The 27500-nt window shown below is 43.6% G+C and overlaps 1 protein-coding gene across 1 annotated transcript in view; it reads left to right on the forward strand.

The window, feature by feature from the left end:
* kl (klotho) overlaps window positions 1-27500 on the forward strand; it is a 51918-nt gene that overhangs the window by 4212 nt on the left and 20206 nt on the right. Inside the window, 3 exon segments of the mRNA XM_045215799.1 lie at window positions 6423-6502; window positions 15173-15335; window positions 15409-15514. Of these exon segments, the coding sequence (XP_045071734.1) occupies window positions 6423-6502; window positions 15173-15335; window positions 15409-15514 (349 nt within the window).

Raw genomic sequence — 27500 nt, forward strand, 5'->3', positions numbered from 1 at the left:
CAGGCAATGAGGCAGTGATTGCTGAGATCCTGGTTGAAGACAGCGGAGGTGTATTTAGAGGGTAAATTAGTCAGGATGATATCTATGAGGGTGCCCATGTTAACGGATTTAGGGTTGTACCTGGTAGGTTCCTTGATAATTTGTGTGAGATTGAGGGCATCTAGTTTAGATTGTAGGACAGCCGGGGTGTTAAGCATATCCCAGTTTAGGTCACCAAGCAATATGAACTCAGAGGATAAATGGGGGGCAATCAATTCACATATGGTGTTCAGGGCACAGCTGGGGGCTGAGGGGGGTCTGTAGCAAGCGGCAACAGTGAGAGACTTATTTCTGGAAAGGTGGATTTTTAGATAGAAGTAGAAGCTCAAACTGTTTGGGAACAGACCTGGATAGTATGATAGAGCTCTGCAGGCTATCTCTACAGTGGATTGCAACTCCGCCCCCTTTGGCAGTTCTATCTAGACGGGAAATGTTGTAGTTGGGAATGGAAATTTCAGAATCTTTGGTGGCCTTCCTAAGCCAGGATTCAGACACTGCTAGAACATCAGGGTTGGCGGAGTGTGCTAACGCAGTGAATAACTCAAACTTAGGGAGGAGGCTTCTGATGTTAACATGCAAAAAAACAAGGCTTTTGCGGTTACAGAAGTCAACAAATGATAGCGCCTGGGGAGCAGGAGTGATACTGGGGGCTACAGGGCCTGGGTTAACCTCTACATCACCAGAGGAACAGAGGAGGAGTAGAATAAGGATACGGCTAAAGGCTTTAAGAACTGGTCTTCTAGTGCGTTGGCTGGGCGTACAGAGAACAAAAGGGTCAGATTTCCGGGCGTTGTAGAATAGATTCAGGGCATTATGTACAGACAAGGATATCGAAGTATATGAGTACAGTGGAGGTAAACCTAAGCGTTGGGTAAAGATGAAAGAGATAGCATCACTGGAGGCACCGATTGAGTCGGTCTCCGCTTGTATGGGGGGTGGGACAAAGGAGAGCTATCTGAGGCAGGTTGAGCTGGACTTGGGGCTCAACATTGAAAAAGTACAGATAGAACTAACCGAAACAGCAATAGGCAAGGCATATTGACATGGGAGAGAGGCATAAAGCAGTCACAGGTGCTATTCGAGAGAGCTAAGACAACAGCTGGTCATGGCGACGAAAGTTTGAGCTGAGGCTAAACAGGATGGGGTACCGTATAAAGGAACAGTCCAGCAGGCATCAGCTGTGTAGCTGAGTGGTCATAAGGTCCAGTGAACAGCAATAGGTGAGTCCGGGAGCAGTTCAGTGGCTGCTACGCTACAGGCGAGCTGGAGGCACGGCTGTTGATTGCGTGTGCTAGCGGGCCGGGGCTAGCAGATGGATCTTCGTGGTCGTCGCAACGGGAAGCCTGTTGAAACCACATCAGATGATTACGTCGGCAGACCAGTCGTGATGGATCGGTGGGGCTCCGTGTCAACACCAGGAGGTCCCGTCCGGTTGACAGAGAGGTAGATAGCCGGGAGATGTGCCTGGCTCGAGGCTAGCTCAAGGCTAACTGGGGTTAGCTTCAGGACAGTGGTGAATAGCCAACACGACAACAGCCATTCGGTTGCAGCTAGCTAGTTGCAATGATCCGGTGTTAAGGTCCAGTGATTCAGTGATTCCGGCAGAAAATCCGATATGCTCTGGCTCGATAGGTAGTGCAGGCCACGGCCACGGACAATGGTGAAGACCGCTAAACGGTGGCTAATAGCAAGTAGCTAGTTAGCTGGCTAGCTGGCTAGTTTCAGCCAGAGGTTCTGGATAAAAATGTATGAAGAAACAACAGAATCCGTTCCACATTGGGTGAGGCGGGTTGCAGGAAAGTATATTTAGTTAAAGGATGGAAAGTGAGATTGAGAAATATATACGAAAAAGACATAAAAACTAAAAACAGGCTATTTACATGAGGACACTACAGAAAACACGACCGCACTGCTATGCCATCTTGGAATTACATTTACATTTACATTTACATCATCTTATCCAGAGCGACTTACAAATTGGTGCATTCAACTTATGATAGCCAGTGGGACAACCACTGGTTCGTTCAGCCATTCTTATGGGGAAATTAATGGGGTATAGGGATAAACTAAAATAACATCTGAGGTTAATACAGGTTTAAGATATCGTATATGTTTTGTTCTGTGAGGTAATATCAGTCAGTTAACATGACCTTTATGAATTATGAAACCTTTATGTGTCTAATGTGCTTCTGTTGATTACAGTGCATTCAGAAAGCATCCGGAAAGTATTCAGACCCCTTGACCTTTTCCACATTTTGTTACGTTACAGCTTTATTCTAAAATGGATTAAATAAATACAAATCCTCATTAATCTACACACAATACCACATAATAACAAAGTGATACCAGGTTTTTTATACATTTTTTGCAAATGTATTAAAATAAAATACTGAAATACCTTATGTACGTAAGTATTCAGACCCTTTGCAATGAGACTCGAAATTGAGCTCAGGTGCATCCTGTTTCCATTGATCATCCTTGAGATGTTTCTACAACTTGATTGGAGTCCACCTGTGGTAAATTCAATTGATTGGACATGATTTGGAAAGGCACACACCTGACCAAAGTCCTTCTCCCCCGATTGCTCAGTTTGGCCGGGCGGACAGCTCTAGGAAGAGTCTTGGTGGTTCCAAACTTCTTCCATTTAAGAATGATGGAGGCCATTGTGTTCTTGGGGACCTTCAATGCTGCAGACATTTTTGGTACCCTTTCCCAGATCTGTGCCTCGACACAATCCTGTCTCAGAGCTCTACGGACAATTCCTTCAACCTCATGGCTTGGTTTTTGCTCTGACATGCACTGTCAACCGTGGGACCTTACAGTCGTGGTCAAAACGTTTTGAGAATGACACAAGTATTGGTCTTCACAAAGTTCGCTGCTTCAGTGCTATGAGATATTTTTGTCAGATGTTACTATGTTATACTGAAGTATAATTACAAGCATTCCATAAGTGTCAAAGGCTTTTATTGACAATTACATTAAGTTTATGCAAAGAGTAAATATTTGCAGTATTGACCCTTCTTTTTCAAGACCTCTGCAATCCGCCCTGGCATGCTGTCAATTAACTTCTGGGCCTCATCCTGACTGATGGCAGCCCATTCTTGCATAATCAATGCTTGGAGTTTGTCAGAATTTGTGGGGTTTTTTTTGTCCACCCGCCTCTTGAGGATCGACCACAAGTTCTCAATGGGATTAAGGTCTGGGGAGTTTCCTGGCCGTGGACCCAAAATGTTGATGTTTTGTTCCCCGAGCAACTTAGTTATCACTTTTGCCTTATGGCAAGGTGCTCCATCATGCTGGAAAAGGCATTGGTCACCAAACTGTTCTTGGATGGTTGGGAGAAGTTGCTCTCGGAGGATGTTTTGGTACCATTCTTTATTCATGGCTGTGTTCTTAGGCAAAATTGTGAGTGAGCCCACTCCCTTGGCTGAGAAGCAACCCCACACATGAATGGTCTCAGGATGCTTTACTGTTGGCATGACACAGGACTGATGGTAACGCCCACCTTGTCTTCTCCGGACAAGATGTTTTCCGGATGCCCCAAACAATCGGAAAGGGGATTCATCAGAAAAAATGACTTTACCCCAGTCCTCAGCAGTCCAATCCCTGTACCTTTTGCAGAATATCAGTCTGTCCCTGATGTTTTTCCTGGAGAGAAGTGGCTTCTTTGCTGCCCTTCTTGACACCAGGCCATCCTCCAAAAGTATTTGCCTCACTGTGCGAGCAGATACACTCACACCTGCCTGCTGCCATTCCTGAGCAAGCTCTGCACTGGTGGTGCCCCGATCCCGCAGCTGAATCAACTTTAGGAGTCGGTCCTGGCGATCCGATAAATGGTTGATTTAGGTGCAATCTTACTAGCAGCAATACCCTTGCCTGTGAAGCCCTTTTTGTGCAAAGCAATGATGACGGCACGTGTTTCCTTGCAGGTAACCATGGTTAATAGAGGAAGAACAATGATTTCAAGCACCACCCTCCTTTGAAAGCTTCCAGTCTGTTATTCTAACTCAATCAGCATGACAGAGTGATCTCCAGCCTTGTCCTCGTCAACACTCTCACCTGTGTTAACGAGAGAATCACTGACATGATGGCAGCTGGTCCTTTTGTGGAGGGCTGAAATGCAGTGGAAATGTTTTTTTTAGATTAAGTTCATTTTCATGGCAAAGAGGGACTTTGCAATTAATTGCAATTCATCTGATCACTCTTCATGACATTCTGGAGTATATGCAAATTGCCATCATCAAAACTGAGGCAGCAGACTTTGTGAAAATGTGTATTTGTGTCATTCTCGAAACTTTTGACCACAACTGTATATAGACAGGTGTGTGCCTTTACAAATAATGTCCAATCAATTGAATTTACCACAGGTGGACTCCAATTAAGTTGTAGAAACATCTCAAGGATGGTCAATGGAAACAGGATGCACCTGAGCTCAATTTCGAGTCTCATAGCAAAGGGTCTGAATAGTTATGAAAATAAGGTATTTCTGTTTTTTATTTGTAATACATTTGCAAAACATTTTTAAAACGTGTTTTCGCTTTGTCATTATGGGGTATTGTGTGTAGATTGATGATATATATATATGATGATATTTGTTATCCATTTTAGAATAAGACTAACGTAACAAAATGTGGAAAAAGGGAAGGGGTCTGAATACTTTCCGAATGCACTGTATTATGTTATTATGCTGTTATTATGATGTTGTTATGATGTTCATACGATGTTATTATGCTGTTCTTAGGATGTTATATGCATTTACATTTTAGTCATTTAGCAGACGCTCTTATCCAGCGCGACTTACATTATCATGTTATTATGTTGTTATTATGCTGTTATGTTATTATGCTGTTTTTATGATGTTATGAACTGTGTCTCCTGAGTGACGCATTGTTCTAAGGCACTGCATCGCAGTGCTAGCTGTGCCACTAGAAATCCTGGTTCGAATCCAGGCTCTGTCGTAGCCGGCCGCGACCGGGAGACCCATGGGGCGGCGCGCAATTGGCCCAGCGTCGTCCAGGGTAGGGGAGAGAATGGCCGGCAGGGATGTAGCTCAGTTGGTAGAGCATGGCGTTTGCAACGCCAGGGTTGTGGGTTTGATTCCCACAGGGGGTATGAAAAATAATAATGTATGCACTAACTGTAAGTCGCTCTGGATAAGAGCGTCTGCTAAATGACTAAAATGTAAATGTAGTCTGTTATGAACCATTGTCTAATGTTTTGAACTGTAGTCTATGTTATGAACTGTAGTCTCTTATGTTATGAACTGTAATTTATGTTATGAACTGTAGTCTCTTATGATCTATAGTCTGTTATGAACTGTAGTATATGTTATGAACTGTAGTATATGTTATGAACTGTAGTATATGTTCTGAACTGTAGTCTATGTTATGAACTGTAGTCTCTTATGTTATGAACTGTAGTCTACATCATTAACTTTAGTCTGTTTTATGTTATGAACTGTAATTTATGTTATGAACTGAAGTCTATGTTATGATCTATAGTCTGTTATGAACTGTAGTCTATGTTATGAACTATAGTCTGTTATGAACTGTAGTCTATTTTATGATCTATAGTCTGTTATGAACTGTAGTCTATTTTATGAACTGTAGTCTCATGTTATGACTGTAGTCTATGTTCTGAACTGTAGTCTATGTTATGAACTGTAGTTTATGTTATGAACTGTAGTATATGTTATGATCTATAGTCTATGTTATGATCTATAGTCTGTTATGAACTGTAGTCTATTTTATGTTATGAACTGTAGTCTATGCTATGAACTGTAGTATGTTATGACTGTAGTCTATTTTATGAACTGTAGTTTATGTTATAAACTGTAGTCTATGTTATGAACTATAGTCTGTTATGAACTGTAGTCTATTTTATGATCTATAGTCTGTTATGAACTGTAGTCTATTTTATGAACTGTAGTCTCTTGTGTTATGACTGTAGTCTATGTTCTGAACTGTAGTCTATGTTATGAACTGTAGTTTATGTTATGAACTGTAGTCTATGTTCTGAACTGTAGTCTATGTTATGAACTGTAATTTATGTTATGAACTGTAGTCTATGTTATGATCTATAGTCTATGTTATGATCTATAGTCTGTTATGAACTGTAGTCTATTTTATGTTATGAACTGTAGTCTATGCTATGAACTGTAGTATGTTATGACTGTAGTCTATGTTATGAACTGTAGTATATGTTCTAAACTTTAGTCTATGTTATAAACTGTAGTCTATGTTATGAACTGTAGTCTCTTATGTGATGAACTGTAGTCTGTTATGAACTGTAGTTTATGTTATGAACTGTAGTTTATGTTATGAACTGTAGTCTGTGTTATGTTATGAACTGTACTAATACCTGTAATTACTACATAACACCAGGTTTGTCCAGGGAGAGATCAAGACAGAGGACTCTAAGAACATGTTCTACCTGAAAAGGTTCATTATGGAGACCCTGAAATGTGAGTAGCATTAATAACACACAAACACTGAACGTTTTAGATGATGAACTGTTAGTGTCACTGGCTGCCAACACTGGGGCCTGAAGCCTAACCCTAACCCTAACCCCCAAAAAAAAAATATATATATATATATATATATATATATAAATATATATAAAAAAAAAAAAAAAACATTGTAAAGTGGTTGTCCCACTGGCTATAAGGTGAATGCACCTATTTGTAAGTCGCTCTGGATAAGAGCGTCTGCTAAATGACGTAAATGTAAATGTAAATGAAATAGTACCCTATTAGCTATAGCCCCCTTGCTCTCCTTCTCTGCTGACCAGGGCCCCCCTCACTCTCCTTCTCTGCTGACCAGGGCCCCCTCGCTCTCCTTCTCTGCTGACCAGGGCCCCTCGCTCTCCTTCTCTGCTGACCAGGGCCCCCTCGCTCTCCTTCTCTGCTGACCAGGGCCCCCCTCGTCTCTCCTTCTCTGCTGACCAGGGCCCCCTCGCTCTCCTTCTCTGCTGACCAGGGCCCCCCTCGCTCTCCTTCTCTGCTGACCAGGGCCCCCTCGCTCTCCTTCTCTGCTGACCAGGGCCCCCTCGCTCTCCTTCTCTGCTGACCAGGGCCCCCCTCGCTCTCCTTCTCTGCTGACCAGGGCCCCCTCGCTCTCCTTCTCTGCTGACCAGGGCCCCCCTCGCTCTCCTTCTTTGCTGACCAGGGCCCCCCTCGCTCTCCTTCTCTGCTGACCAGGGCCCCCTCGCTCTCCTTCTCTGCTGACCAGGGCCCCCTCGCTCTCCTTCTCTGCTGACCAGGGCCCCCCTCGCTCTCCTTCTCTGCTGACCAGGGCCCCCTCGCTCTCCTTCTCTGCTGACCAGGGGCCCCCTCGCTCTCCTTCTCTGCTGACCAGGGCCCCCTCGCTCTCCTTCTCTGCTGACCAGGGCCCCCCTCGCTCTCCTTCTCTGCTGACCAGGGCCCCCTCGCTCTCCTCCTCTGCTGACCAGGGCCCCCTCGCTCTCCTTCTCTGCTGACCAGGGCCCCCCTCGCTCTCCTTCTCTGCTGACCAGGGGCCCCCTCGCTCTCCTTCTCTGCTGACCAGGGCCCCCCTCGCTCTCCTTCTCTGCTGACCAGGGCCCCCTCGCTCTCCTTCTCTGCTGACCAGGGCCCCCCTCGCTCTCCTTCTCTGCTGCTCTATATCCACCTATCACTTTCCTCCTCCTCCTCCTCCTCATCATCCTCCTCCTCCACCTCCTCCTCCTCCTCCTCCTCCTCCTCCTCCTCCTCCTCCTCCTCCTCCTCCTCCTCCTCCTCCTCCTCCTCCTCCTCCTCCTCCTCCTCCACCCCCTGTCTCTGAACCCAAACTTTTAACCAACAAATAACCCCCTTTCTAGATTGTCTAGATCAGTGGTTCTCATATATCTCCTCGGTGACCCCCAGATGTTTCAGAATTAAGCCCTGAGCTAACTCACCTGATTCACCTAGTCCAAGTGCTTGATGAATACCTGACAAGAATCAGTCGCGCTAGCTCTGGGGCCGTATCCACAAAGCGTCTCAGAGTAGAACCTGATGGTCATAAGTGCTGAGCATTGAGACGTTTTACTCCTACTCTGATGGTAAAAATAAAAGCTGTCCTAACCAGTTAAGAGTTACCAGCAGGTGTCTTGATAATAGAAAAAATGCAGTGAGTCGGTGGTTCCTGCACCATAGACAGGCAATTGCTTTGGAGTTGTTGAAAGAATGCTTTGATATTTCTATATGATCAACCCATAAATAATCTAGACAAATATGTAATAGTATCGCTTGCGCTTTTGACAATGATTTCACACGAGGCCTAATTCACATGATATGCCTAAATACTTATAACCGCTAGACTACTAAATAATCACATATTTTTATTTTTATTATTTCATTAACCTGTATCATGTTATTTCAAGTTATCCCTTTGGAGCGCAATATAACATTAGTAAAAAATAAAATGTCTAAATTGGACATGACTATACAGTGGGGGAAAAAAGTATTTAGTCAGCCACCAATTGTGCAAGTTCTCCCACTTAAAAAGATGAGAGAGGCCTGTAATTTTCATCATATGTACACGTCAACTATGACAGACAAATTGAGAATTTTTTTCTCCAGAAAATCACATTGTAGGATTTTTAATGAATTTATTTGCAAATTATGGTGGAAAATAAGTATTTGGTCACCTACAAACAAGCAAGATTTCTGGCTCTCACAGACCTGTAACTTCTTCTTTAAGAGGCTCCTCTGTCCTCCACTCGTTAACTATATTAATGGCACCTGTTTGAACTTGTTATCAGTATAAAAGACACCTGTCCACAACCTCAAACAGTCACACTCCAAACTCCACTATGGCCAAGACCAAAGAGCTGTCAAAGGACACCAGAAACAAAATTGTAGACCTGCACCAGGCTGGGAAGACTGAATCTGCAATAGGTAAGCAGCTTGGTTTGAAGAAATCAACTGTGGGAGCAATTATTAGGAAATGGAAGACATACAAGACCACTGATAATCTCCCTCGATTTGGGGCTCCACGCAAGATCTCACCCTGTGGGGTCAAAATGATCACAAGAACGGTGAGCAAAAATCCCAGAACCACACGGGGGGACCTAGTGAATGACCTGCAGAGAGCTGGGACCAAAGTAACAAAGCCTACCATCAGTAACACACTACGCCGCCAGGGACTCAAATCCTGCAGTGCCAGACGTGTCCCCCTGCTTAAGCCAGTACATGTCCAGGCCCGTCTGAAGTTTGCTAGAGTGCATTTGGATGATCCAGAAGAGGATTGGGAGAATGTCATATGGTCAGATGAAACCAAAATAGAACTTTTTGGTAAAAACTCAACTCAGTCGTGTTTGGAGGACAAAGAAAGCTGAGTTGCATCCAAAGAACACCATACCTACTGTGAAGCATGGGGGTGGAAACATCATGCTTTGGGGCTGTTTTTTCTGCAAAGGGACCAGGACGACTGATCCGTGTAAAGGAAAGAATGAATGGGGCCATGTATCGTGAGATTTTGAGTGAAAACTTCCTTCCATCAGCAAGGGCATTGAAGATGAAACGTGGCTGGGTCTTTCAGCATGACAATGATCCCAAACACACCGCCCGGGCAACGAAGGAGTGGCTTCGTAAGAAGCATTTCAAGGTCCTGGAGTGGCCTAGCCAGTCTCCAGATCTCAACCCCATAGAAAATCTTTGGAGGGGAGTTGAAAGTCCGTGTTGCCCAGTGACAGCCCCAAAACATCACTGCTCTAGAGGAGATCTGCATGGAGGAATGGGCCAAAATACCAGCAACAGTGTGTGAAAACCTTGTGAAGACTTACAGAAAACATTTGACCTGTGTCATTGCCAACAAAGGGTATATAACAAAGTATTGAGAAACTTTTGTTATTGACCAAATACTTATTTTCCACCATAATTTGCAAATAAATTCATTAAAAATCCTACAATGTGATTTTCGGGATAATTTTTTCTCATTTTGTCTGTCATAGTTGACGTGTACCTATGATGAAAATTACAGGCCTCTCTCATCTTTTTAAGTGGGAGAACTTGCACAATTGGTGGCTGACTAAATACTTTTTTTCCCCACTGTAAGTTGGGCAATTGAAGGCATCCAGGGTTTTATGTTCACTTTGATTGTGTTTGATGAAAATGATAGACTTTTCTAACGTTGTTAAGCAACGTTGTCTAGAAGTGACACGATGCCTACTGTGACAAAGCGGTGTGGAGTTGTTAAACGGGAGTGCCGAGTGTGTCGACATAAAAGTAACACCATCAACATTCCTCTTTCAACCAGCAACATACTGGATGATTTAGTGCAATGCCTATCACGTTAAGGTTGAATAAGGTTTATGCTTCAAACATATTAGACAATCATTAAAAGTAGGCGAAGTGATTGAGTCAGGCGAAAATGACAGTTACTGTATCAAAGGTTTTACCATTGCAACATTTGATGTACAGTCAAATTCACAGTGATTGTCTGAGTGCTATAGAGCAGCTGGCCGATGCCTCATCGTGATTGGTTTATTCCTCATTATTTTTGCAACAATGTAATTGAGCATCATCTCCATCTTTCCTTTGCGCTACCTCAAAGTATCGTGATTACCAACTGAGATAAACTTTTATCAGAGTTTTTATTTAACGTCATCCTAAAACCTACTCTGAGCTCAGAGTTTTTTTTTTTTTTTGTCTTAAAAAAGGTTTGGACAGGATTCCTTGGACCTTTTCTGAGATGCTTTGTGGGTAAAGGGCCCTGGACTAGATCACAATACAAGGAAGGACTTCCTGAGGAGAGGTTGGAGAACCACTGGTCTGTTTTTTTATGTGTTTATTTCATCGGTTTGTGGTCCAAAAGCAGGAAGTAAAATAAGGAAGTGGTCCTCATCATCTACACTGAACTAAAAAATAGAAACGCAACATGTAAAGTGTTGGTCCCATGTTTCATGAGATGGAATATAACATCCAAGACATGTTCCATATGCACATAACGTTTATTTCTCTCAAATGTTGTGCATAAATTTGTTTACATCCCCTGTTAGGGAGCGTTTCTACCTTTGCCAAGATAATCCGTCCACCTGACAGGTGTGGCATATCAAGAAGCTGATTAAACAGCATGAACATTACACAGGTGCACCTTGTGCTGGGGACAATAAAAGGCCACTCTAAAATGTGCAGTTATGTCACACAACACAATGCCGCAGATGTCTCAAGTTTTGAGGGAGCGTGCAATTGGCATGCTGACTGCATGAATGTCCCCCAGAGCTGTTGCCAGAGAACTGAATGTTCATTTCTCTACCATAAGCCTCCTCCAACGTCATTTTAGAGAATTTGGCAGTACGTCCAACCGGCCTCACAACTGCAGGCCAATTGTATGGCGTCGTGTGGGTGAGCGGTTTGCTGATGTCAACATTGTGAACAGAGTGCCCCTTGGTGGAGGTGCGGTTATGGTACGGACAAAAGACACAATTGCATTTTATCGATGGCAATTTGAATGAACATAGAAAATGTCCAACTTCTTCCATGGCCTGCATACTCACCAGACATGTCACCCATTGAGCATGTATACAGCAACTTCCACCCTCTAATATCCAGTAACTTCGCACAGCCATTGAAGAGGAGTGGGACATTCCACAGGCCACAATCAACAGCCTGATCAACTCTATGCGAAGGAGATGTGTCGCGCTGCATGAGGCAAATGGTCACACCAGATACTGACTGGTTTTCTGATCCACGCCCCTACTTTTTTTTCTAAAGGTATCTGTGACCGACAGATGCATACAGTGCATTTGGAAAGTATTCAGACCCCTTGACTTTTTCCACATTTTGTTACGTTACAGCCTTATTTCTAAAATTGATTAAATAGTTTTCCCCCCTCATCAATTTACACCCAATACCCCATAATGACAAAGCAAAAACTGGTTTTTAGAAATTTTTGCAAATGTATTACAATAAAAAAACGTACATAAATATTCAGATTACAGCCTTGAGTCTTCTTGGGTATGATGCTACATTCTTGGCACACCTGTATTTGGGTAGTTTCTCCCATTCATCTCAGCAGATCCTCTGAAGTTCTGTCAGGTTGGATGGGGAGCATTGCTGCACAGTTATTTTCAGTTCTCTCCAGAGATATTCGATCGGGTTCAAGCCTGGGCTCTGGCTGGGCCACTCAAGGACATTCAGAGACACTCCTGCGTTGTCTTGGCTGTGTGCTTAGGGTTGTTGTCCTGTTGGAAGGTGAACCTTCGCCCCAGTCTGAGGTCCTGAGTGCTCTGGGGAAGGTGTTCAACAAGGATCTCTCTGTACTTTGCTCCGTTCATCTTTCCCTCGATCCTGACTAGTCTCCCAGTCCCTGCCGCTGAAAAACATCCCCACAGCATGATGCTGCCACCACCATGCTTCATCGCAGGGATGGTGCCAGGTTTCCTCCAGACGTGACGCTTGTCATTCAGGCCAAAGAGTTCAATCTTGATTTCATCAGACCAGAGAATCTTGTTTCTCATGGTCTGAGAGTCCTTTAAGTGCATTTTGGCAAACTCCAAGCGGGCTGTCATGTGCCTTTTACTGAGGAGTGGCTTCTGTCTGGCCACTCTACCATAAAGGCCTGATTGGTGGAGTGCTGCAGAGATGGTTGTCCTTCTGGAAAGCTCTCTTATCTCTCTTATCTCCACAGAGGAACTCTGGAGCTCTTTCAGAGTGACCATTGGGTTCTTGGTCACCTCCCTGACCAAGTCCCTTCTCCCCCGATTGCTCAGTTTGGCTGGGCGGCCAGCTCTAGGAAGAGTCTTGGTGGTTCCAAACTTCTTCCATTTAAGAATGATGGAGGCCACTGTGTTCTTGGGGACCTTCAATGCTGCAGACATTTTTTGGTACCCTTCCTCATATCTGTGCCTCGACACAATCCTGTCTCGGAGCTCTACGGACAATTCCTTCAACCTCATGGCTTGGTTTTTGCTTTGCTATGCACTGTCAACTGTGGGACCTTATATAGACAGGTGTGTGCCTTTCCTAATCATGTTGAATCAATTGAATTTACCACAGGTGGACTCAAATCAAGTTGTAGAAACATCTCAAGGATGATCAATGGAAACAGGATGCACCTGAGCTCAATGTTGAGTCTCATAGCAAAGGGTCTGAATACTTATGTAAATAAGGTATTTCTGTTTTTTATTTTTAATACATTTGCAAACATTTCTAACTACCTCTTTTCGCTTTGTCATTATGGGGTATTGTGTGTAGATTGATTTACATTTTTACATTTTAGTCATTTAGCAGACGCTCTTATCCAGAGCGACTTACATGAGGGAAAACATTTTTTCAATCAATTTTACAATAAGGCTGTAACATAACAACATGTCAAAAAAGTAAACGGGTCTGAATACTTTTTGAATGCACTGGTATCTGTATTCCCAGTCATGTGAAATCCATAGATTAGGGCCTAATGAATTTATTTCAATTGACTGATTTCCTTATACAGTGAGGGAAAAAAGTATTTGATCCCCTGCTGATTTTGTACGTTTGCCCACTGACAAAGAAATTATCAGTCTATAATTTTAATGGTAGGTTTATTTGAACAGTGAGAGACAGAAAAACAACAACAACAAAAAACAGAAAAACGCATGTCAAAAATGTTATAAATTGATTTGCATTTTAATGAGGGAAATAAGTATTTGACCCCTCTGCAAAACATGACTTAGTACTTGGTGGCAAAACCCTTGTTGGCAATCACAGAGGTCAGACGTTTCTTGTAGTTGGCCATCAGGTTTGCACACATCTCAGGAGGGATTTGTCCCACTCCTCTTTGCAGATCTTCTCCAAGTCATTAAGGTTTCGAGGCTGACGTTTGGCAACTCGAACCTTTGGCTCCCTCCACAGATTTTCTATGGGATAAAGGTCTGGAGACTGGCTAGGCCACTCCAGGACCTTAATGTGCATCTTCTTGACCCACTCCTTTGTTGCCTTGGCCGTGTGTTCTGGGTCATTGTCATGCTGGAATACCCATCCCCTGGCTGAGGGAAGGAGGTTCTCACCCAAGATTTGACGGTACATGGCCCCGTCCATCATTCCTTTGATGCGGTGAAGTTGTCCTGTCCCCTTAGCAGAAAAACACCCCCAAAGCATAATGTTTCCACCTCCATGTTTGACGGTGGGGATGGTGTTCTTGGGGTCATAGGCAGCATTCCTCCTCCTCCAAACACAGCGAGTTGAGTTGCCAAAGACCTCGATTTTGGTCTCATCTGACCACCGTCAAACATCATTCAGATGTTCATTGGCAAACTTCAGACGGGCATGTATATGTGCTTTCTTGAGCAGGGGGACCTTGCGGGCGCTGCAGGATTTCAGTCCTTCACGGCGTAGTGTGTTACCAATTGTTTTCTTGGTGACTATGGTCCCAGCTGCCTTGAGATCATTGACAAGATCCTCCCGTGTAGTTCTGGGCTGATTCCTCACCGTTCTCATGATCATTGCAACTCCACGAGGTAAGATCTTGCATGGAGCCCCAGGCCGAGGGAGATTGACAGTTATTTTGTGTTTCTTCCATTTGCGAATAATCGCACCAACTGTTGTCACCTTCTCACCAAGCTGCTTGGTGATGGTCTTGTAGCCCATTCCAGCCTTGTGTAGGTCTACAATCTTGTCCCTGACATCCTTGGAGAGCTCTTTGGTCTTGGCCTTGGTGGAGAGTTTGGAATCTGATTGATTGATTGCTTCTGTGGACAGGTGTCTTTTATACAGGTAACAAACTGAGATTAGGAGCACTCCCTTTAAGAGAGTGCTCCTAATCTCAGCTCGTTACCTGTATAAAAGACACCTGGGAGCCAGAAATCTTTCTGATTGAGAGGGGGTCAATTACTTATTTCCCTCATTAAAATGCAAATCAATTTATAACATTTTTGACATGCGTTTTTTCTGGATTTTTTTGTTGTTATTCTGTCTCTCACTGTTCAAATAAGCCTACCATTAAAATTATAGACGGATCATTTCTTTGTCAGTGGGCAAACGTACAAAATCAGCAGGCGATCAAATACTTATTTCCCTCACTGTATGAACTGTAACTCAGTAAAATCTTTGAAATTGTTGCATTTTGCGTTTTATATTTTGGTTCGGTATAAATAGCATCTAATTTCATACTGTTATGCAATGTTTTTTTTTCTAAACTTGAACTTGTCGCCATAGCAATCAAGTATGACGGGGTGAATGTGATTGGCTACACCCACTGGTCCCTGCTGGATGGGTTTGAGTGGCACAGAGAGTATGATATACGCAGAGGCCTCTACTACGTCGACTTCAACACACACAACCTCAAGAGGAGGCCCAAGACCTCCGCCAACTTCTACAAGTCAGTTTTGTATTGACTCATTGATTGGTGATGATGATGATGATGATGATGATGATGGTGATGATGGTTACAGGAAGTTGATCCAGAAGAATGGCTTTCCCCAGCTGCCTGAGAACAGACCAGCTCAGGGAGTTTTCCCCTGTGACTTCGCCTGGGGGGTGTCCGCCAACTCCATACAGGTCTGTGTGCGTGTGCATTCCGGGAGTGGATGTGTGTGTGTGTTTTGTGTGTGAGGGTAGGTTTGTTGGGGGGGCCATGGTAGAAAACTCTAAAGGTATAATCTGTTGGTAGACCAAGCACCAGTCCAAAGTCCCAAGGTGGAATGTACATTATAATTATAATGATAGTACTGAGGGTTGGAGTATTATAATGATAGTACTGAGGGTTGGAGTATTATAATGATAGTACTGAGGGTTGGAGTATTATTAAGACAGTACTGAGGGTTGGAGTATTATAATGATAGTACTGAGGGTTGGAGTATTATTAAGACAGTACTGAGGGTTGGAGTATTATTCAGACAGTACTGAGGGTTGGATTATTATAATGATAGTACTGAGGGTTGGAGTATTATTAAGACAGTACTGAGGGTTGGAGTATTATTAAGACAGTACTGAGGGTTGGAGTATTATTAAGACAGTACTGAGAGTTGGAGTATTATTAAGACAGTACTGAGGGTTGGATTATTATAATGATAGTACTGAGGGTTGCAGTATTATTAAGACAGTACTGAGGGTTGGAGTATTATAATGATAGTACTGAGGGTTGGAGTATTATTAAGACAGTACTGAGGGTTGGATTACTATTAAGACAGTACTGAGGGTTGGAGTATTATAATTATATTACTGAGGGTTGGAGTATTATTAAGACAGTACTGAGGGTTGGAGTATTATAATGATATTACTGAGGGTTGGAGTATTATAATGACAGTACTGAGGGTTGGAGTATTATTCAGACAGTTCTGAGGGTTGGAGTATTATTAAGACAGTACTGAGGTTGGAGTATTATAATGACAGTACTGAGAGTTGGAGTATTATAATGACAGTATTATTCAGACAGTTCTGAGGGTCGGAGTATTATAATGACAGTACTGAGGGTTGGAGTATTATAATGACAGTATTATTAAGACAGTACTGAGGGTTGCAGTATTATTAAGACAGTACTGAGGGTTGGAGTATTATAATGACAGTACGGAGTGTTGGAGTATTATAATGACAGTATTATTCAGACAGTACTGAGGGTTGGAGTATTATTAAGACAGTACTGATGGTTGGAGTATTATAATGATAGTACTGAGGGTTGGAGTATTATTAAGACAGTGTTGAGGGTTACAGTATTATAATGACAGTATTATTCAGACAGTACTGAGGGTTGGAGTATTATTCAGACAGTACTGAGGGTTGCAGTATTATTAAGAGAGTACTGAGGGTTGGAGTATTATTAAGACAGTACTGAGGGTTGGAGTATTATTAAGACAGTATTGAGGGTTACAGTATTATAATGACAGTACGGAGTGTTGGAGTATTATAATGACAGTATTATTCAGACAGTACTGAGGGTTGGAGTATTATTAAGACAGTACTGATGGTTGGAGTATTATAATGATAGTACTGAGGGTTGGAGTATTATTAAGACAGTATTGAGGGTTACAGTATTATAATGACAGTACGGAGTGTTGGAGTATTATAATGACAGTATTATTCAGACAGTACTGAGGGTTGGAGTATTATTCAGACAGTACTGAGGGTTGCAGTATTATTAAGAGAGTACTGAGGGTTGGAGTATTATTAAGACAGTACTGAGGGTTGGAGTATTATTAAGACAGTATTGAGGGTTACATTATTATAATGACAGTACGGAGTGTTGGAGTATTATAATGACAGTATTATTCAGACAGTACTGAGGGTTGGAGTATTATTCAGACAGTACTGAGTGTTGCAGTATTATTAAGAGAGTACTGAGGGTTGGAGTATTATTAAGACAGTACTGATGGTTGGAGTATTATTAAGACAATATTGAGGGTTGGAGTATTATTCAGACAGTACTGAGGAAGACAGTACTGAGGGTTGGAGTATTATAATGACAGTACTGAGGTTGGAGTATTATAATGACAGTACTGAGGGTTGGAGTATTATAATGACAGTACTGAGGGTTGGAGTAGTATTAAGACAGTTCTGAGGGTTGGAGTATTATTAAGACAGTACTGAGAGTTGGAGTATTATAATGACAGTATTATTCGGACAGTTCTGAGGGTTGGAGTATTATTCCAGACAGTTCTGAGGTTGGAGTATTATAATGACAGTACTGAGGGTTGGAGTATTATAATGACAGTATTATTCAGACAGTACTGAGGGTTGGAGTATTATTAAGACAGTACTGAGGGTTGGAGTATTATAATGACAGTATTATTCAGACAGTTCTGAGGGTTGGAGTATTATAATGATAGTACTGAGGGTTGCAGTATTATTAAGACAGTACTGAGGGTTGGAGTATTATAATGACAGTACTGAGAGTTGGAGTATTATAATGACAGTATTATTCAGACAGTTCTGAGGGTTGGAGTATTATAATGACAGTACTGAGGGTTGGAGTATTATTAAGACAGTACTGAGAGTTGGAGTATTATAATGACAGTATTATTCAGACAGTACTGAGGGTTGCAGTATTATTAAGACATTACTGAGGGTTGGAGTAATATAATGACAGTACTGAGAGTTGGAGTATTATAATGACAGTATTATTCAGACAGTACTGAGGGTTGGAGTATTATTAAGACAGTACTGAGGGTTGGAGTATTATTTAGACAGTACTGAGGGTTACAGTATTATTAAGACAGTACTGAGGGTTGGAGTATTATTAAGACAGTACTGAGGATTGGAGTATTATTAAGACAGTACTGAGGGTTGCAGTATTATTAAGACAGTACTGAGGTTGGAGTATTATAATGACAGTACTGAGAGTTGGAGTATTATAATGACAGTATTATTCAGACAGTACTGAGGGTTGCAGTATTATTAAGACAGTACTGAGGGTTGGAGTATTATAATGACAGTACTGAGAGTTGGAGTATTATAATGACAGTATTATTCAGACAGTACTGAGGGTTGGAGTATTATTAAGACAGTACTGAGGGTTGGAGTATTATTAAGACAGTACTGAGGGTTACAGTATTATTAAGACAGTACTGAGGGTTGGAGTATTATTAAGACAGTACTGAGGGTTGCAGTGTCACGATCGAGGTAAGGAGTAGACCAAGGCGCAGCGTGATGAACAAACATGACTTTAATTAGTTAAAGCGTCAAAATACAAAACAAAACCCAAAGGGAAAAACATACAGTTTAAATATGGCTCCCAATCAGAGACAACCAGCCTACAGCTGACACTCGTTGCCTCTGATTGGGAGTCACACAGGCAAACATAGAAAAACACAACCTAGAACACCCAACATAGAAACAGAACACATAGAATGAACACACCCTGGCTCAACATATAGAGTCCCAGAGCCAGGGTGTGACAGTACCCCCCCCTAAAGGCGCGGACTGCGACCGCGCCTCAACTAAACAAACCAGGGGAGGGCTGGGCGGGCATACCTCCTCGGCGGCGGTTCTGGCTCCGGCCTTGACCACCACCCTCCAATACACCCCCCATAGTGCCCCTGGTCCAGTCTGGCCCCGCTGGCTGGAGCAGGACTGGACTTAACAGGAGCGATCCTTACCAGGCTGTCGACTCGCACCCCTGGCTTGGTGCGTGGAGGAGGAACGGGCCTTACCAGGCTGACGACTCGCACCCCTGGCTTTGTGCGTGGAGGAGGAACGGGCCTTACCAGGCTGACGACTCGCACCCCTGGCTTGGTGCGTGGAGAAGGAACGGGCCTTACCAGGCTGACTACTCGCACCCCTGGCTTGGTGCGTGGAAGAGGGACGGGCCTTACCAGGATGACTTCTCGCACCCCTGGCTTAGTGCGAGTGGCAGGAACAGGCCGGACCGGGCTGGCGACGCGCACCGTAGGTTTGGTGCGAGTGGCAGGAACAGGCCGGGTCGGGCTGGCGACGCGCACCGTAGACTTGGTGCGGGTGGCAGGAACAGGCCGGACCGGGCTGGCGACGCGCACCGTAGGTTTGGTGCGAGTGGCAGGAACAGGCCGGGTCGGGCTGGCGACGCGCACCGTAGACTTGGTGCGGGTGGCAGGAACAGGCCGGGTCGGGCTGATCACGCCGTAGCTCCTCTCTACGGCGCGCCTCCACCGCGCCTCCACCGTCTCTTCTCCCAGCTTTTCCTCCCATGTCCAGCCCAAGAGCTGCCCCTGGACACGCTGCTTGGTCGTTGCATGGTGGGTTTTTCTGTCACGATCGAGGTAAGGAGTAGACCAAGGCGCAGCGTGATGAACAAACATGACTTTAATTAGTTAAAGCGTCAAAATACAAAACAAAACACGACTCGTGACGTCCACGGTATCAATGACCGAACACGGAACAAAAACCCACAAACCCAAAGGGAAAAACATACAGTTTAAATATGGCTCCCAATCAGAGACAACCAGCCTACAGCTGACACTCGTTGCCTCTGATTGGGAGTCACACAGGCAAACATAGAAAAACACAACCTAGAACAACCAACATAGAAACAGAACACATAGAATGAACACACCCTGGCTCAACATATAGAGTCCCAGAGCCAGGGTGAAACATGCAGTATTATTAAGACAGTACTGAGGGTTGGAGTATTATAATGACAGTATTATTCAGACAGTTCTGAGGGTTGGAGTATTATTAAGAAAGTACTAAGGGTTGGAGTATTATAATGACAGTATTATTCAGGCAGTTCTGAGGGTTGGAGTATTATTAAGAAAGTACTGAGGGTTGGAGTATTATAATGACAGTATTATTAAGACAGTACTGAGGGTTGCAGTATTATTAAGACAGTACTGAGGGTTGGAGTATTATTAAGACAGTACTGAGGGTTGGAGTATTATTAAGACAGTACTGAGGTTTGGAGTATTATAATGACAGTATTGAGGGTTGGAGTATTATTAAGACAGTATAGAGGGTTACAGTATTATAATGACAGTATTATTCAGACAGTACTGAGGGTTGGAGTATTATTCAGACAGTACTGAGGGTTGCAGTATTATTAAGAGAGTACTGAGGGTTGGAGTATTATTAAGACAGTACTGGGGGTTGGAGTATTATTAAGACAGTATTGAGGGTTACAGTATTATAATGACAGTACGGAGTGTTGGAGTATTATAATGACAGTATTATTCAGACAGTACTGAGGGTTGGAGTATTATTAAGACAGTACTGATGGTTGGAGTATTATAATGATAGTACTGAGGGTTGGAGTATTATTAAGACAGTATTGAGGGTTACAGTATTATAATAACAGTATTATTCAGACAGTACTGAGGGTTGGAGTATTATTCAGACAGTACTGAGGGTTGCAGTATTATTAAGAGAGTACTGAGGGTTGGAGTATTATTAAGACAGTACTGAGGGTTGGAGTATTATTAAGACAGTATTGAGGTTACAGTATTATAATGACAGTACGGAGTGTTGGAGTATTATAATGACAGTATTATTCAGACAGTACTGAGGGTTGGAGTATTATTCAGACAGTACTGAGGGTTGCAGTATTATTAAGAGAGTACTGAGGGTTGCAGTATTATTAAGAGAGTACTGAGGGTTGGAGTATTATTAAGACAGTACTGAGGGTTGGAGTATTATAATGACAGTACTGAGTGTTGGAGTATTATAATGACAGTACTGAGGGTTGGAGTAGTATTAAGAAAGTTCTGAGGGTTGGAGTATTATTCAGACAGTTCTGAGGTTGGAGTATTATAATGACAGTACTGAGGGTTGGAGTATTATAATGACAGTATTATTCAAACAGTACTGAGGTTTGGAGTATTATTAAGACAGTACTGAGGGTTGGAGTATTATAACGACAGTATTATTCAGACAGTTCTGAGGGTTGGAGTATTATAATGATAGTACTGAGGGTTGGAGTATTATAATGACAGTATTATTAAGACAGTACTGAGGGTTGGAGTATTATAATGACAGTATTATTCAGACAGTACTGAGGGTTGGAGTATTATAATGACAGTACTGAGGGTTGGAGTATTATAATGACAGTATTATTCAGACAGTTCTGAGGGTTGGAGTATTATAATGACAGTACTGAGGGTTGGAGTATTATTAAGACAGTACTGAGAGTTGGAGTATTATAATGACAGTATTATTCAGACAGTACTGAGGGTTGCAGTATTATTAAGACATTACTGAGGCTTGGAGTAATATAATGACAGTACTGAGAGTTGGAGTATTATAATGACAGTATTATTCAGACAGTACTGAGGGTTGGAGTATTATTAAGACAGTACTGAGGGTTGGAGTATTATTTAGACAGTACTGAGGGTTACAGTATTATTAAGACAGTACTGAGGGTTGGAGTATTATTAAGACAGTACTGAGGGTTGCAGTATTATTAAGACAGTACTGAGGGTTGGAGTATTATTAAGACAGTACTGAGGGTTGCAGTATTATTAAGACAGTACTGAGGGTTGCAGTATTATTAAGACAGTACTGAGGTTGGAGTATTATAATGACAGTACTGAGAGTTGGAGTATTATAATGACAGTATTATTCAGACAGTACTGAGGGTTGCAGTATTATTAAGACAGTACTGAGGGTTGGAGTATTATAATGACAGTACTGAGAGTTGGAGTATTATAATGTCAGTATTATTCAGACAGTACTGAGGGTTGGAGTATTATTAAGACAGTACTGAGGGTTGGAGTATTATTAAGACAGTACTGAGGGTTACAGTATTATTAAGACAGTACTGAGGGTTGGAGTATTATTAAGACAGTACTGAGGGTTGCAGTGTCACGATCGAGGTAAGGAGTAGACCAAGGCGCAGCGTGATGAACAAACATTACTTTAATTAGTTAAAGCGTCAAAATACAAAACAAAACACGACTCGTGACGTCCACGGTATCAATGACCGAACACGGAACAAAAACCCACAAACCCAAAGGGAAAAACATACAGTTTAAATATGGCTCCCAATCAGAGACAACCAGCCTACAGCTGACACTCGTTGCCTCTGATTGGGAGTCACACAGGCAAACATAGAAAAACACAACCTAGAACACCCAACATAGAAACAGAACACATAGAATGAACACACCCTGGCTCAACATATAGAGTCCCAGAGCCAGGGTGTGACAGTACCCCTAAAGGCGCGGACTGCGACCGCGCCTCAACTAAACAAACCAGGGGAGGGCTGGGCGGGCATACCTCCTCGGCGGCCGGTTCTGGCTCCGGCCTTGACCACCACCCTCCAATACACCCCCCCATAGTGCCCCTGGTCCAGTCTGGCCCCGCTGGCTGGAGCAGGACTGGACTTAACAGGAGCGATCCTTACCAGGCTGTCGACTCGCACCCCTGGCTTTGTGCGTGGAGGAGGAACGGGCCTTACCAGGCTGACGACTCGCACCCCTGGCTTGGTGCGTGGAGAAGGAACGGGCCTTACCAGGCTGACTACTCGCACCCCTGGCTTGGTGCGTGGAGGAGGAACGGGCCTTACCAGGCTGACGACTCGCACCCCCTGGCTTGGTGCGTGGAGAAGGAACGGGCCTTACCAGGCTGACTACTCGCACCCCTGGCTTGAGTGCGTGGAGGAGAACGGGCCTTACCAGGCTGACGACTCGCACCCCTGGCTTTGTGCGTGGAGGAGGAACGGGCCTTACCAGGCTGACGACTTCGCACCCCTGGCTTGGTGCGTGGAGAAGGAACGGGCCTTACCAGGCTGACTACTCGCACCCCTGGCTTGGTGCGTGGAGGAGGAACGGGCCTTACCAGGCTGACGACTCGCACCCCTGGCTTGGTGCGTGGAGGAGGAACGGGCCTTACCAGGCTGACGACTCGCACCCCTGGCTTTGTGCGTGGAGGAGGAACGGGCCTTACCAGGCTGACGACTCGCACCCCTGGCTTGGTGCGTGGAGAAGGAACGGGCCTTACCAGGCTGACTACTCGCACCCCTGGCTTGGTGCGTGGAAGAGGGACGGGCCTTACCAGGATGACTTCTCGCACCCCTGGCTTAGTGCGAGTGGCAGGAACAGGCCGGACCGGGCTGGCGACGCGCACCGTAGGTTTGGTGCGAGTGGCAGGAACAGGCCGGGTCGGGGCTGGCGACGCGCACCGTAGACTTGGTGCGGTGGCAGGAACAGGCCGGACCGGCTGGCGACGCGCACCGTAGGTTTGGTGCGCAGTGGCAGGAACAGGCGGGTCGGGCTGGCGACGCGCACCGTAGACTTGGTGCGGGTGGCAGGAACAGGCCGGGTCGGGCTGGCGACGCGCACCGTAGGCTTGGTGCGGGTGGCAGGAACAGGCCGGACCGGGCTGGCGACGCGCACCGTAGGTTTAGTGCGTGGAGCAGGGACAGGCCGGGCTAGGCTTGGTTTGTGGAGCAGGGACAGGCCGGGCTGGGCTGTCGACGCACACCGTAGGCTTGGTGCGTGGAGCAGGGACAGGCCAGACTGGGCTGGCGACGCACACCGTAGGTTTAGTGCGTGGAGCAGGAACAGGCCGGGCTGGGCTGTCGACGCACACCGTAGGCTTGGTGCGTGGAGCAGGGACAGGCCGAACCGGGCTGTGGAGACGGATAGGAGGCTTGGAGTGAAGAGCGGCCACCACCCGTCCTGGCTGAATGCCTACCCTCACACACTCTGTGTGAGGCATCCGCACAGGACGTACAGGGCGGTGTATCCCTGGCCTGGTGGCCTTCTGGATCCGCCCCCTTTTCTCCTCCGTCAGCCCCGTCGTCCATGCCGTGTGCCCCCCCCTAAACATTTTCTGGGGTTGCCTCACGACCGTCCGACGACGACCCTGATCACGCCGTAGCTCCTCTCTACGGCGCGCCTCCACCGTCTCTTCTCCCGGCGCTTCCTCCCATGTCCAGCCCAAGAGCTGCCCCTGGACACGCTGCTTGGTCGTTGCATGGTGGGTTTTTCTGTCACGATCGAGGTAAGGAGTAGACCAAGGCGCAGCGTGATGAACAAACATGACTTTAATTAGTTAAAGCGTCAAAATACAACACGGTATCAATGACCGAACACGGAACAAAAACCCACAAACCCAAAGGGAAAAACATACAGTTTAAATATGGCTCCCAATCAGAGACAACCAGCCTACAGCTGACACTCGTTGCCTCTGATTAGGAGTCACACAGGCAAACATAGAAAAACACAACCTAGAACACCCAACATAGAAACAGAACACATAGAATGAACACACCCTGGCTCAACATATAGAGTCCCAGAGCCAGGGTGAAACATGCAGTATTATTAAGACAGTACTGAGGGTTGGAGTATTATTAAGACAGTACTGAGGGTTGGAGTATTATAATGACAGTATTATTCAGACAGTTCTGAGGGTTGGAGTATTATTAAGAAAGTACTGAGGGTTGGAGTATTATAATGACAGTATTATTCAGACAGTTCTGAGGGTTGGAGTATTATTAAGAAAGTACTGAGGGTTGGAGTATTATAATGACAGTATTATTAAGACAGTACTGATGGTTGCAGTATTATTAAGACAGTACTGAGGGTTGGAGTATTATTAAGACAGTACTGAGGGTTGGAGTATTATTAAGACAGTACTGAGGTTTGGAGTATTATAATGACAGTATTGAGGGTTGGAGTATTATAATGACAGTATTATTCAGACAGTTCTGAGGGTTGGAGTATTATAATGACAGTACTGAGGGTTTGAGTATTATAATGATAGTACTGAGGGCTGGAGTATTATAATGACAGTATTATTCAGACAGTTCTGAGAGTTGGAGTATTATACTGACAGTATTATTCAGACAGTACTGAGGGTTGGAGTATTATTTAGACAGTACTGAGGGTTGGAGTATTATAATGCTAGTACTGAGGGTTGGAGTATTATAATGACAGTATTATTAAGACAGTACTGAGGGTTGCAATATTATTCAGTCAGTACTGAGGGTTGCAGTATTATTAAGACAGTACTGAGGGTTGGAGTATTACAATGACTGTAGTGAGTGTTGGAGTATTATAATGACAGTATTATTCAGACAGTACTGAGGGTTGGAGTATTATTAAGACAGTACTGAGGGTTGGAGTATTATAATGACAGTATTATTAAGACAGTACTGAGGGTTGGAGTATTATTAAGACAGTACTGAGGTTGGAGTATTATAATGACAGTACTGAGAGTTGGAGTATTATAATGACAATATTATTCAGACAGTACTGAGGGTTGCAGTATTATTAAGACAGTACTGAGGGTTGGAGTATTATAATGACAGTATTATTAAGACAGTACTGAGGGTTGCAGTATTATTCAGACAGTACTGAGGGTTGCAATATTATTAAGACAGTACTGAGGTTGGAGTATTATAATGACAGTACTGAGAGTTGGAGTATTATAATGACAATATTATTCAGACAGTACTGAGGGTTGCAGTATTATTAAGACAGTACTGAGGGTTGGAGTATTATAATGACAGTATTATTCAGACAGTACTGAGGGTTGCAGTATTATTCAGACAGTACTGAGGGTTGCAGTATTATTAAGACAGTACTGAGGGTTGCAGTATTATTAAGACAGTACTGAGGGTTGGAGTATTATTAAGACAGTACTGAGGGTTGCAGTATTATTAAGACAGTACTGAGAGTTGCAGTACTATTTAGACAGTACTGAGGGTTGGAGTATTATAATGACAGTATTATTAAGACAATACTGAGGGTTGCAGTATTATTAAGAACAGTACTGAGGGTTGCAGTATTATTAAGACAGTACTGAGGTTGGAGTATTATAATGACAGTACTGAGGGTTGGAGTATTATAATGACAGTACTGAGAGTTGGAGTATTATAATGACAGTACTGAGGTTGGAGTATTATAATGACAGTACTGAGGGTTGGAGTATTATAATGACAGTACTGAGGTTGGAGTATTATAATGACAGTACTGAGGGTTGGAGTATTATAATGACAGTACTGAGAGTTGGAGTATTATAATGACAGTATTATTCAGACAGTACTGAGGGTTGCAGTATTATTAAGACAGTACTGAGGGTTGCAGTATTATTAAGACAGTACTGAGGTTTGGAGTATTATTAAGACAGTACTGATGTTTGGAGTATTATAATGACAGTACTGAGGGTTGGAGTATTATAATGATAATGACAGTACTGAGGGTTGGAGTATTATAATGACAGTACTGAGAGTTGGAGTATTATTAAGACAGTAATGAGGTTGGAGTATTATAATGACAGTACTGAGAGTTGCAGTATTATTAAGACAGTACTGGGGGTTGCAGTATTATTAAGACAGTACTGAGGGTTGGAGTATTATTAAGACAGTACTGAGGTTTGGAGTATTATAATGACATTATTATTAAGACAGTACTGAGGGTTGGAGTATTATTAAGACAGTACTGAGGGTTGGAGTATTATAATGACAGTACTGAGGGTTGGAGTATTATAATGACAGTATTATTCAGACAGTTCTGAGGGTTGGAGTATTATAATGACAGTACCGAGAGTTGGAGTATTATAATGACAGTACTGAGAGTTGGAGTATTATAATGACAGTACTGAGAGTTTGAGTATTATAATGACAGTATTATTCAGACAGTACTGAGGGTTGGAGTACTATAATGACAGTATTATTCAGACAGTTCTGAGGGTTGGAGTATTATAATGACAGTACTGAGAGTTGGAGTATTATAATGACAGTATTATTCAGACAGTACTGAGGGTTGCAGTATTATTAAGACAGTACTGAGGGTTACAGTATTATTTAGACAGTACTGAGGGTTGCAGTATTATTAAGACAGTACTGAGGGTTGCAGAATTATTAAGACAGTACTGAGGGTTGGATTATTATTAAGACAGTACTGAGGGTTGGAGTATTATTAAGACAGTACTGAGGGTTGGAGTATTATTAAGACAGTACTGAGGTTTGGAGTATTATAATGACAGTATTATTAAGACAGTACTGAGGGTTGGAGTATTATTTAGACAGTACTGAGGGTTGGAGTACTATAATGACAGTACTGAGAGTTTGAGTATTATAATGACAGTATTATTCAGACAGTACTGAGGGTTGGAGTACTATAATGACAGTATTATT

Source organism: Coregonus clupeaformis, unplaced genomic scaffold (genome assembly GCF_020615455.1).
Source record: "Coregonus clupeaformis isolate EN_2021a unplaced genomic scaffold, ASM2061545v1 scaf0518, whole genome shotgun sequence".
NCBI classification, from domain to species: Eukaryota; Metazoa; Chordata; class Actinopteri; order Salmoniformes; family Salmonidae; genus Coregonus; species Coregonus clupeaformis.